This window comes from Echinops telfairi, unplaced genomic scaffold, assembly GCF_000313985.2.
Source record: "Echinops telfairi isolate 266 unplaced genomic scaffold, ASM31398v2 ScPeMD7_9;HRSCAF=40, whole genome shotgun sequence".
Lineage (NCBI taxonomy): Eukaryota > Metazoa > Chordata > Mammalia > Afrosoricida > Tenrecidae > Echinops > Echinops telfairi.
In genome coordinates this window covers 12,067,116-12,081,122 of record NW_022103906.1, presented here as the reverse complement: position 1 = coordinate 12,081,122, position 14,007 = coordinate 12,067,116, and the positions used below count along the sequence as shown (strand labels likewise).

Here is a 14,007-nt window from a genome sequence, read left to right as displayed (position 1 = left end):
TGTATCCATATTTATAGTGAAAGTAATATTTAGTAATTAACTACGACTACGAAAAAGGGTTGCTATTCTACTTCAAGTAATTGAACACTACCTATTGCTATTTATACCCTTACTATTTGGCACAACCATAATTTTTATCTTCACCTCATGTTTTGCATAAAATTTTAGAGTCTGAGGTTCTTCTGTTGTTTTGTTTGTTTTATCATTCTTAAGAATCCTTCATGTGCATTAAAAAGTGCCCTGAGGATAAGTTTAGGTACAATGATGACAGCATTTATTTCAAGTCAAGGGAAACAGGGTTAAATAGGAGTCTTCAAAATGCATCCATGAGTTCTGGAATTCAAGAGCCTACAGTTTGCTCCCATTTAAGGAGATTTTGCTCTGGGAATTGGCGTTGCATAGGGTTCCAATATCCACCACTTCCTGCAGCATTTTTTTTCATGATTACACACCCCGATGGTATCATCTAAGGAGGAGCATCCTTTGTCTTTGCACACCCCTTTCAAAAGAACACATTGTTTTTTCCCTGGAATAACGCCAGTCTTTGCTGCACAGGAAGAGATTTGACATCATTAATCTACTATCAAACTATTGGAAATGTACATAGAGCAACAAAATCATTTCAGAAGATGATTTTGGGATAGAAGAGATGATTGATAAATAAAATGATCAGACACTCAGGCAGAAGAAGTGCTTTTTTGTTGTTAAACAGTTGGGGCTATACACAAATTGCAAGGCCTTGTTGACTTCTAGGGCACTTGATGGAGGTTTTTCTTACCTTTGGAAATGAGGGGTTTATTTTTTGTCACCATAACTGGGGAGGTGTGTCTTTGTCCTTTATTGGGTAAGGCATAAAAACAAAACTAAACTACCCCCACCCCTTTTTAATGAAAAACACTCCTGCAACTCCAGCATAGCCCCACACCCTGCCCACTGGGAACCACGGGTAGCACTGGCCCTGCCTGCAGGGAGGGGGCATGGGGTGCCTGCAGCAGGAATGTGCAGAGGGGGACACAGCTTATTTCACATGCAGCACAAGGCCAGCAGAGCCGCGGGCTCTCCAGCACAGCTGTTTGCCAGAGCAGTGACTGCCCACTGACAGGGACACACTCCATCTGAATGTCTAAAGCTTGCTGGAAGGGTAGTTCCCCAGCATTGCAGGGAAGCCTTGGGGTTTACTCCTTCAGCACTGAAATTGAATCACCTTTGGACTTTCCTAATGGGAGCAGGGCAACCTGCCTGGGAGGTCTTGGCCATCTAGATTCGGGATAAAGATGTCCAGGAAGGGGTGGAGAGGATCTGGGTGTCCTGGCTTGCTGCTCCAACTGAGCCCAGAGAAGCCACTTGTTCCTCCCTAGCTTGTCAGTGGGCAGCTCTACTTTCCTCTTGGTTTGTTGAGCCTGGAGTCCCTCACCCTATAGTAGTAGCCAGGCTGAGCACTATGAGGCAATAGGGTTGGCCCTCATCTTCCCGCCAGACCCAGCCTTTCGCCGACAGTGCCCTGAGCAGTTGGGAGTCACAGCTGGGGCTTGGAGGAACCTTCTTGATTAAGACAAGAAGACTTAAGTCTAGTGCACTGTGACTGCACCCAAGGCCCTTGTGTAGCTGTGATGTGGCACCAAAGCCACCAGGAGGGAAGACAGGGCAGCAGTGTTATCCTCCTCTCAGATGGGGGTGGGGTGGTTGGTCTGTTTCATGCCAAGCAAGAAGTAGTGATTTGGGCGGCCTGGCTGAGGGCAGGCCACACACTCCTCTCAAGAGCCAAGCTGGGCCTCCAGAGAAGCAAGGTCCCTACTGCCTGTGCCCAGGTTGAGACAGTGGCTTCCAGAAACTTGGGCTCCAACCTGCTAGATGGCAGCCTGGGACAAGTGGGCAGCACCCATCACGCCAGGCTGCGGTGTCCTTTGGCGTCAGTTCCAGGCCAGCGCTTCCCCTGACTCAGGCTCACAGCCCCCACAGCCCCCTGGCTCTGCCGGGCTTCTAAGGTCCTGCTCCCCTGCTGGATGTGGGGCAGGACAAGGGGAAGAGGCAGCTCGGGCTGAGCCTCTCTTTGCAGGGTGCTAAGACAGGGTTCTCAAGGAGGCCCTGCTAGTCTCCCTCATGATCCCCCCATAGCAACTAGGATTGACAATAAGATGGGGGTAACCCCAAAGCCTGGGGAGAGGTTGGTGTGTGTGTCAAGTGACTCCCCGATAGTCATGTCAATTCTGACTCATAGTAACCCTATAGGATAGGCTAGAATAACCCTTGTGGGTTTCCAAAGCTGTAAATATTTATTAGAGTATAAAGCTTTATCTTATCCTCTTGCTTTGTTTAAATGACGGACTCTTGGTCTATGTACAGGTTCTGCAAGAGCACAATTATTTCCCATAGTTATCCATAGTTGAGCTGGGATCCACACTATGCATAGTCAATGAGACACAGATAAACATCTTTCTGGTATTCTCTGCTTTCAGTCAAGACCCACCAATGAAAAAAAAAAAAAAAGACCCACCAATGATATCCCTATTCCACATCCTCTTCTGAATCTGCCCTGAATTTCTGGCCTCTCCCTGTCAATGAATTTCTTCAATCATTGTTGAATAATCTTCAGCAAAATTTTACTTGCACGTGAAATTATATTGTCTTCCAGCCTCTTCTTCATCGTACTTATTAGAAGTTAAAATAATATATCAATTTGTGTAATCATTTGATTAGTAATTAAAGATTATTTTAACATAATATTACAGAATAAGAATTCTCTCCACATAGAGAGGGAACACTCTTTTATTTCCAAATGTATAAATGTATCTAACAGTCTTTATAAAAATTAGATACTTAACAATATACTGTTGAATATGGTTAACTATTTATTGACCTCCCCCCCACTCCCTAACATATATGCACCCACACTAGGCATTCTTTCCTAAGGATCAAACATCATGGGATCCTACAGCAGCCTCTTTATGCACTCACCACACTCTTCTCTAGTTAACACTTTTCTGTAAGAGTTCTAGGTACTCATTAATTTTATCCCTCCAATGTCACAACAATTCCTCACGTCCTACCTACTCTCAATGTCAAAAAGCTTCCAGGTTCAAAGTTTTTACTCACAAGCTATCCAAAAATAATGTAGACAAAGAGAGACAGACTAGTGACAAAAGGGGTACATTTAAATTTAACACATTGACCTTCAGCACCTCGGAACCTTGGTACAGAGAGAAAGGGAGTAAATGATAAAGGAATGAGCTGGGCTAGGGGTGCTGACTAGGGCAATGTAAAGGTGAACACCATGGTTGCAGAACGCGATGGGAAAGCTGCTCCTGGACTTTGCGTTGACCTGAGAATAGAGTTCTGGTGGTGTAGTAGTTATATATTGGGCTGCGATCTGCATGGCCAGCATTTCAAAATCACCAGCAGCTCTGCAGGAGAAAGACTAGGCTTTCTACTCCTGTAAACAGTTAAAGTCTCAGAAACCCACAGGGGGTCGCTGTGAGTCAGTACTGGCTCAATGGCAGTGAATTGTTGAGTAGAGAGCAAGGCAGAGGGAGCTATGTTTGATAGACAAGTGTGTGTTTCAGCCAGTGCAATGGTTTTGAAAGAAAAGAATTAGCAAAAATTATAGAGGAACTAACTAGCAGGTCAAGTATATTTTTATATTATATATGTATATTTTTATTTGATCATGTAATGATTGGAGATTTCAGATTTCATTTTAATGAGCATTAACTATTTTAGCTTTATCTCTGTCTCAATGATAATCATTGTATGGCAACATAAATAGCCAACTCAAGACAGTGGAATAGAGATGTTGTAATTTATAAGGAATATTCTCTCAGTATAATGCTTCTAACTCTCAGAGTATGTAAGGATGCTTTCAGACACAATGTGCAGGTGAGTGTGGACATATCTGTGTGCATGTGTGAGAATCCCTGGTGGTGCAGTGTGTTAAGCCACACTGTAGGAGAAAAATCAGGCAGTCTAATTCTGTGAAGGATCACAGCTTCGCAACCCTTGTGGTGGTTATCTTTAGGGTGGTTATCAGTCTGAATAAACCCAACAGCATTGGGTTCTTGCAATATTTAAGGCTATGTGGTAAAAATCAATAGAAGATGTGATTGGAAATAAAGGTAAACTGGAAACAATTTCTGAAGAAAAGAATCAGACATTGGACAATCTTTTGATTCTTAGTTCTTTTACATCTTGGCTGTATCTTGTTTTTGACTTTCTGATCCTTACTCTTAGATGTATTATTATATCTGTGATTGTTTGATCTTACCATTAATATATTAAATTTTGTAACTCCTATGCCAATATTTCTTCTCATCATATTTCCCATAACTTCTTTCAGGCTTTTACAATAGTTACCCCTCTTACCAATTTAATTTACACTTTTAGACTGAAACATTACCTTCGGTATTTTTAAATCTCTATATTGTAGGATTTTTTTCTTTTGTTTTGGGTGTTGCTGTCGCCAAAATTGCATTTCCAAAAGTTTCAACCATCCTTCACCTTTTTAAAAAAAGCCCAGCTCATAACATTAGATTTAAACAGTCCTTTCTGTTGAAATGAATTCAGTCTTGCTGTTTGAGAACAAATATGAGCAAAGAGGATACTCACTCATCAACTTTGCACACATAAATATCTCAGAGAAAGTGTTTCCAGCTACTTGAGATTTGAGTCATTTATTTAATTTTAGGAACCACAAATCAGGAGGCTATAGATCAATAATAATGCTAGAACATTAAGAATATCTGACATGCCTACCACAAACACTGAAGAATTTGAAGGTAAAAAATTGGGTGTTCAAAGGCATCCAAAATAGATAACCTGAAATATGCCTTAGTTTCCTCAGTAACTAATTAGAATATTTGGAGGCAGGAAGTCTGACGTAAATCAGAGTTATCTTTTTCATGCACACAACCATGCTTGGGGATTGATGAAATCAATATTAACACAGATGTCAAGATCCTTGGTGTTAGCTCTGTGTTGCTACTACCAGTGTGACCTTGGAAAAATCATATTCTTTATGTTGACAATTGATCTCTTATTTGTAAAGTGAAAGGCTGATCATTAAATTATTATTAAGAAACTACAAATTTACATGTGCGTTTGCTGTAAAAGTGTGCCTCACTTTAGCTGTGTCTTCGGATACAGGTTTAAAATTTAAAAAGAAATACTTAAACTCCTGTAGGGGAAGACAACAATGTCAGATAGATCCCCAAATGCCTATGGACTAGGCAAAGATAAAACAGGGATGTAGATCTGATTATATTTAGCAGAATCTCAGAGATAACTAAAGGTGGAATGTTAGTTATTCAAACTTAACCTATGTATTCAAGGACGACAGATAAATATTTTGAGGGTTCAGTTCTTAGGAGAATCTGGATGAAGTAGCTTGAAGATCACGGCATTCCCCTTCTCCTCCCCGACTCCTCCTCTTTTCCATTTGTTACTATGTTTTGGTATCAGACTTCTAAGTCATGGGCACTAAGGCACACAACTCAGATTCTTAAGCAGCTTTTTCCTGCCTTATGCTTAAAATTTTGCCATTGAAACGTCATTCCATTGATTTTGTTTTCCCCAAATTCCCCTGAACCCAGCTACCAGTATATACTGTTCTTTTAGAGCAGTGGTTCTCAACCTTCCTAATGCCATGACCCTTTCACACAGTTCCTCATGCTGTGTTGACCCACCCCCAACCATAAAATTTTTTTCGTTGCTACTTCATAACTGTAATTTTGCTACTGTTATGAATCAGGCAACCCCTGTGAAAGGCTCGTTCGACCTCCAAAGGGGTCGCGACCCACAGGTTGAGAACTGCTGTATTAGAGCTTGATAAATTCCTTTCTTGTGAACTCTGTTTCATTTGCCTAAGAAAGCAAGCTTTCACAGATATTCTTCATTAATAGACTCTGTATCACCTCCATTCACTAACCAGCTCTGAACCTATGGACAGCGATTTTTTTACCGCCATCTCCACTCTTCCTTTTATAGAGTAGACCCCTACTTGCTTAAGATACACATTAAAGCTCCACTATCCACTATCTTGCCAACTGGGTCTTGTTTTCTAATCATGAAAATCTTGTATTTTATATTCTGAAGACAACATTGTTTGTTCTGATTCTCAATTTTGGCCTCATCAGTTCTAAGAGAGATGATGATAATGTTGAATTTATTAACCCACAAGGCTGATCATTGGTCTCCAGGTTGGATGGCTACTGTACAGTATAACTGAACAGTCTAGTTGGCCTTCTAAGACACCGGTCCCTGTAATAATTCATCATCTTACCTTTTGGTATTATAGTCTCAAAGAGGAGTAGAACAGAAAAAAGGAAATGGAATCTCATTATTGAATGCCCAGTGGAGAGGTGAGTGGTGAGGAATAATGGAATACAGAGCCTTTTATTTACTTCTGGGGCCCATAGCTTCCTTGATTCTTCTTGGTCAGTGAAGCTTAACAAATAAAATAAAACAACTTCCGTTGGAATATTTCCAAACCCTAAAATTTGAATTTCATGACAAATTAACTTATTTATAGAAATCCAGATGGCTAACTCTTTTAATTTTTTGTATAAGCTCTCAATTTCCTTAAAGGTCTGTACTTTCAGCTAATATCCTTTGGAGGGGGCAAAGAAGTAAGGTTATGTGAGGGTAGAAAGTCCTTATTAACAAAATTCCTCTAATTTGTAAGTGAATTCCATCACAGTATACTCTTTTCCACAATTAGGCTAAAGCTAGGTGCTGTTGAGTTGGTTCCAACTCATAGGAAGCCTTTGTACAACAAAGCAAAACACTGCTCCGTCCTGTGCTGTCCTCACAATTGTTATGTTGCAGCCCCTGCATAAATCCATCTGGTCCAGGGGTATTCTCTTTTTCTCTCCCAAGCATGATGTCCTTCTCAGGGATTGGCCTTTCCTGACAACATGTCCAAAGCACATGAGATGATGTCTCGCCATCCTTGCTTCTTAGGAATATTCTGGCTGTATTTATGCCAAGACAGATTTATTTCTTCTTTTGGTAGTCCATGGTACCTTCAATATTCTTCTCCAGCAACATAATTCAAACTTATTAATTCCTCAGTCTTCCTTATTTAATGTCCAACATTCACATGCATATGACCCAGTTGAAAATACCATGCTTGGGTCAGGTGCACCTTAGTCTTCAAAGTAATATCCTTGCTTTTCAACACTTTATTATTATTTTTCCAACAGTTTTATTGGCATATAATTCACATATCATGCATTCAATAGCTTAATCAGATAAAAAAGAGTTGTACAATTGTCACTGCAATCAGTTTTAGAATATTTTCTTCATCCTTGTAACATCGTTATTAGCTACTCACTTGCCCCCAACCTCCCCTGCCATAACCCCCCAAAATTATTCAAGCTACTGTTGCTGTAAATTTACCTATCCTGGAATTCATATACAGAAAAACATTAAAGAGGTCTTGTGCATAATATTTACCCAATGTCATCTGTCATTTAATCTCTTGATTGCTATTTCCATGAACTTCGGTTGTGGATCCAAATCCTTGATAGCTTCCATCTTTTCTTCGTTTATCATGATGTTACCTACTTGTCTAGGTGTGGGGGTTTTGGTTTTCTTTACATTGAGTTGTAATTCATAGTGATGCTGTAATCCTTGATCTTCATCAGTAAGGGTGTGTCATCTGAGTATCACAAATTGTGAATAAACCTTCCTCCAACCCTGATGCCTCACTCTTCTGTATATAATCCAGATTTTCTGATTATTTGTCTAGCATACAATTTGAATAAATATGGTGATAGGATACAACCCTGAAATACACCTTTCCTGATTTTCAACCATGAATGTACCCTTGTTTGGTACACACAATAAGTTTTTGATCCACATACAAGTTCTGCATGAACACAATTAAGTCTTGGAATTCCCACTCTTCTCAAGGCTATCCATAGTTTGTTATCATCCACACTGTCAAATGCTTTTGCATAGCCAACAAAACACAAATAAACATCTTTCTGGTAATCTCTGCTTTCAGCCAAGATCCATCTGACATTAGCATTGATATCCCGTGTTCCATGTCCTCTTTTGAATCCAGCCTGAAGCTCTGGTAGCTCCCTGTCAATGTACTACTGCAACTGTTGTTGGATGATCTTCAGCAAAATTTTACTTCCATGTGATATCAATGACATTGTTCTATAATTTTAGAATTCTGTTGGGTCACTCTGCATTGAATTGGGTACAAATAAGGATCTCTGCAGTCAGTTGACCAAGTAGTTGTCATCTAGATTTCCTGGCATAGAAAAGTGAGAGCTTCTAGTGTTTCATCAGCTTTTTGAAACATTTCAATTGGCATTTCATCAATTCCCAGAGCCTGGTTTTTGCCTCATGTCTTCTGTAGCTTGGATTTCTTCCTGCATGTCATTGGTTCTTGTTCATATGCTTTCTGTCTTGAAAAGGTGTTGAATGTTGATGGTTTTTTTTTGGTCCAGTGACTCTGTATTCTTTCCATCTTCTCTGATGCTTCCTTCATCATTCAATATTTTGCCCCATCCGCCAAAGGCCATGCCAGAAAGACTTGATGTGGAAGCCTGACTGAACTGAGCCCTCCTTCAAGACTGCCTGTAGCCTTTGGACTTCGGACAAAATTTCCCTAAAGGGAGAGGACTAAAAGGATGGCCACTCCATGACTGTGGAAATGGTGACCACTGGACCTTGGGTAGGACATCTGTCTTAGTAGGTGTCCAATGAAATGGAACTCAGAACCACCATATATTTAGTATCTCAATCCTCCCCTTGCATTAATATGACAGGTTATTATTCTGATAGGCAAGGACTTGTCCTTGTAAGGAATGCTACAGGAAAAATTTCCCCAGCACCAACCCCCATGCTCAATGTAAACAGAGCTTAATCAATTGAGAAATCCATCTGAAAAAAGCAATACTCATATATTACAGCTCACAGTTGGACTAAACTTGCATAAACTCTTCATCTCAACAGTACTTTGAATTCTGCGCCACTGGATAAATTATTGATGTTATCAATGCAATATCCTTATGGGGGTGAATGATAATGTTTTTCTTTCTTTTATGTTAGAATATGGCCACTAACATAAACCAAAGTTGTTCATAACCTGTGGACAATCAGATGACCCTGGGCTCTCACTTAATTCATAAAGGGATCACTGAAGATAAGGGTGCTACAGCGAAGTGTGGTGAAGAAAGCAGATGTGCCAGCTCTCAATTGGAATAGTGTTGGGGGTCTTTAAGGCTTATATTCAGACAAGCAGACATCAAAGTGAGGCATCAACTAAGTCTACTTCAAAGAAGCATGCCAGCCTGTCTTATCCAAGGATGATGATAACAAAATCCACATATGATGAAGGGAAAAGTTGCAGAACTTAAAATTGTGAACACCCAACTTGTAGAAGGTTATGGAGCACAGTACGAGCCCCCAATCCATTACAGATTATCTAGTCATATTAAGTCTCTGGCCGGTCCCCTCTGGTCACAGGTGGGAACTCTAACAGCTTTAGAGTCAGACAGAGATTCTTGTAAGCTTGATTAAGGTGGCTCGAACTATGATATAATATGATATTTGGTCATTTGGCCTCCCTCTTGACCCAAACTGAATTTACTCTAGGCTTAAAGATTTCTCCTTTGTTCCACGAAAGAATTTCTTCTCTTGCTTTTTAAATGTTGCTTATGGTCTTTTCTTTCTTACTCTTTATTTTTATCTTGATATTATTATTTTTTTCTTTAAAAATTTCTGTTAGGTTTCCCAGTTTATGAAGCACAGAGGAGTGGATTCATAGAGACAGTAACTGATGCAATGGTTTTATCAGGGATGGGGTGGAGAGGGTGAGGAGATTTGGGGGGCAAACAATGAATGAGGGAGGGGTAGGAAACACTAGAACTGATTGTGATGATGTATATACAACTCTTTAAAAAAGTGATTTAATTATGGAAGTGTATGATACATAAACTGTATATCAATAAACCCATTTAAAAATATTTTGCTCATAGAATCTTTCTTTCTTTAAAAAATTTTATTATCCCCTTGTCTACTGTCCACCCCGCTGGGAGGGGGTTATAAGTAGATCATAGTGATCGGTTCCCCTTTTCTTTCCCTTACCTTTCCCTTACCTTCCTGGGATGGCTACTCTCAATATTGGTCCCGAGGAGTTTATCTGTTCTGTATTCCCTGTTTTTCCAGCTCTTATCTGTACCCATGTACATGCTCTGGTCTAACCAGATTTGTAAGGTAGAATTGGGGTCATGATAGTGGGGGAGTGGAAGCATTAAAGAACCAGAATAAAGCTGTATGTTTCATTGGTGCACCCTAACTGGCTCGTCTCCTCCCCACGACCCTTCTGTAAGGGGATGTCCAATTGCTTAGGCTATGGGCCTCCACTCCACCTCCCCACCTCATTCACATTATGGTTTTTTGCTCTGGGTCTTTGATGCCCGATACCTGATCCCATCGACACCTCATGATCACACAGGCTGGTGTGCTTTTTCCATGTGGGCTTTATTGCTTCTGAGCTAGATGGCCACTTGTTTATCTTCAACCCTTTAAGACCCCAGACACTATATCTTTTGATAGCCAGTCACCATCAGCTTTCTTCACCAATTTGCTTATGCACCCTCTTTGTCTTCAGCGATTGTGTCAGGAAGGTGAGCCTCTCAGAATGCCAGATTATTAGAACTAAGTGTGCTTGTGTTGAGGGAGTACTTGAGTAGAGTCTCAATGTCCATCTACTTCCTTAACACTATATATATATATATAACTATATATATATATATATTTCCCCATCATCATATATAAATATATATATATTTCCCCCATCATCATATATAAATATATTTACATATATACATGCCTGTATTTAGAGGTCTATAAATCCCCTTTGTGTCCTAGTTCTTTCCTCTATTACTTTTTACTTTCCTCTTGTCCCACTATCATGTTCAGTCTTCATTTGGGTTTCAGTAATTCCTCTTGGTTACATTGCTCTTGATCAAGCCCTACCAGACCTCCTACACCCTCCTCACCATCGATTTTCAGTCACTTGTTGTTCCCTTGTCCCTAGGTTTGTTAGCAACCTCTTCCTTCCCCTGCCTCCTCCTCTCCCATGTCCTGCAGAACTATTGTCCCATTGTTCTCTCTTCCAGCTTGTTTATGCCGTCTATCCCATCCAGATAGACATGCAGACTCAACAATATGCACAAACACAAGACCAAGCGAAACAAAGCAGCAATAGAAAAGAAAACAATACCACCAGCAGCAACAAGAACAACAACAAAAAGCCAACGACAAAAAACAGAAAAGCCTATAAATAGTTCAAGGAATATTTGTTGTCCTTTAGGAGTGTTTTCCAGTAGAGTCTGATGGGGCACCACGTCCTGGCCCCACAGTCTATTTTTGGTGTTCCCTGGGACTTTACTGCTCTGCTTCCCTTTCTGCTCTGTTGCACGCCCCCCCGCATCTCGCCTCAGTGTGGTGGGGTCCGAGTGGGCACAGTTCTTGCTGTGTGTCTCCAGTGTTGTCCCCCGTGGTATTATGGGTCAGTGAGGAATGTCATGTCTTGTGGTGGGGCCGGCCCTTTGGTCCTCTCTGTGCATTGGCTGCTCTGAGCAGAAATAATGTCCTCATGGCTTGGTGGGCCAGAATGTGCTTTATGCTTTTTCCTCCTGCCTTTGTTTGCTCCTGTGTGCTCTGATCAGATACGTCCCTCTCCTTGAGCTGTAGCTTCAGTGCCATCCTCTGAAATGAATTCTTCGGGGGCGGGGGTGGGGTGGGCTGTCCACTCAGTGGGTAATGGGACCAGCCCCACAGGCCTCTCTATTGGTTCCTTACTTCATGCCACTGTGTTTTATTCTTGTCTTGGAGCACCAGGTTGAAGGCTGGTCCCTCTTTCCCTCAGCGGACTCCTGTTTTACTTGTCCTTTTGTGCTTGGCTTATATCGCTTAGCATAATTTCCTCCAGTTCTTCCCATGCGGTGATGTGCTTCATGTGTTCATCACTGCTTTTTAAGGGATGTGTAATACTCCATTGTATGTATGTACCACAGTAGCTTTTTAGTACATTTGTCTGTTGATGGAAATTTGGGTTGTTTCCAACACCTTGCAATTGCACCACAATGAACATTGAAGCACAGATGTCTGGCCATTGTTTGTTTCTTGCCTCTTCTGGTGTGTGCCCAGTAGGGGGATTGCTGGATCATATGGTAGCTCCATTTCCATCTGTTTCAGATATCGCCATATCGATTTCCATAGTGGCTGTACATACCTACAGGTCTACCAACAGTGAACAAGAGTTTCTATCTCTCCACAGCCCCTCCAACACTCATTACTTTCTGATATTTTGAATTGGGCTATCTTTGAGGGTGTTAGGAGGTATCTCATAGTTATTTTAATTTGCATTTCTCTTATGGCTAGAGATCTGGAACATTTTCTCATATATTTATTGGCCATTTGGATTTCTGCCTTTGAGAAACTTCTGTTCAGGGTCTTTTGCCCACCTCCTCAGTGAACAATTTTTTTAGAATATTGTAGATTTTAGTAATAAGGTCTTTGATGTGTCATTGCTAAAGATGTTTTCCCATTCTGTGGTCTCTCTCATTATTCTCTTGGTGAATTCTTTCCATGTACACAAGTGTTTTATCTTTAGTATATCCCACTTGTCAATTTGTGCCGCCTCTGTGTTTGTATCCTTCCCTATTTCTGATAGCCTACGTATCCCTGATCAAAATTTTCAGATTTGTTCCAATTCCCTCATTGATAGTCCTAATAGTTTGGGGTTTTACCTTTAGGTCTGTGATCCACCTTAAGTTTATTCTTGTGCATGGAGTGAGGTAAGGGTCTTGCTTTATTTTTCTGCAGATATGTATCCATTTTTTCCAGCATCACATATCGAAGAGGGCATCCACTTCCCATTTGATATTTTTTGGACCCTTATCAAAGATCAAGTAATTGTCTGTATGCTGTTGATTTTATTTCTGGGTTTTCAATCCCTTTCCATTGGTCTGAATATTTATCATTATGCCAATACCACACTGTTTTGACCACTGTGGTTGTATAGTAGGTACTAAAGTTGGGTAAAACAAGCCCTTCAACTTTGTCCTTCTTGAGGAGTTCTCTGCTAATTCTCAGTTTCTTCCCTCTCCATATGAAGTTGTAATCTGTTTTTACAATTCTTTGAAGTAAGATGATGGTATTTGGATTAGGATAGCGTGGAACTTATATAGTGCCTTGTGTAGAACTGACATCTTTACTATATTGAGTCTTCTGATCCATGAGCATGGGATGCCCTTCCATTTGTTGAGGTCACCCTTGGTTTCTTTTAATAGTGTTTTGTAGCTTTCCTCATACAGATCTTTTTTTGTTTTAGTCAGATATATCCCTAGACATTTCAATTTGTGCTCGGCTATTGTGAAGGGTACCACCTTTTTGATCCCCTCTTCTGTGGCCTTGTCTGATGTGTATAGTAGTCTGATAGACTTCTGTGTTTTGCTCTTGCAAACTGCCACTCTGCCATATTCCTCTATTGCTTCCAGTATGCCCCTTGTGGAACTTTTGGGATTTTCCATATATAAAATCATATAATCTGTGAATAACGATAGTTTCACTTCTTTCGTCCCCAGACGAATACCTTGATGTCTTTTCTTTGCCTTAGTCTGTTAGCTAGGACCTAAAATATGATGTTAAATAGGAGTGGGGACAAGGGACATATTTTTTCAGAAGAATTGATCTCATCTTTTCTCCATTGACTACCACATTGGCTGTTGGTTTTTCATATATTGCTTGTATTATATTGAGGAATTTTCCTTCCATTCCTATCTTCTTGAGCGTCTTAAACAGAAATTGGGGTTGGAAGTTGTTGCATACTTTTCCTGAATCTATCGTTATTACCATGTGGTTTTTATAAGTTTTAATTTCAATGTGGTGAATAATACTAATGGTCCTTCATCTGTTGAACCATCCCTGCAACCCTGGTATGAATCCCACTTGGTCATGGTAAATTATTTGTTTTATATACTTTGTATT

The 14,007-nt window shown here is 40.4% G+C and overlaps 1 protein-coding gene across 1 annotated transcript; it reads right to left on the bottom strand.

Annotated features, from left to right (window-relative positions):
- Positions 1-365: 365 nt before the first annotated feature.
- Positions 366-6,329, bottom strand: LOC115868312 (beta-defensin 130B-like). Its single transcript, XM_030884693.1, has 2 exons — positions 6,272-6,329; positions 366-547 (listed from the first exon to the last, which is right to left on the bottom strand). Exons 1-2 carry the CDS (start codon positions 6,327-6,329, stop codon positions 366-368), a joined length of 240 nt encoding a protein of 79 aa, XP_030740553.1.
- Between the last annotated feature and the right edge of the window lie 7,678 nt (positions 6,330-14,007).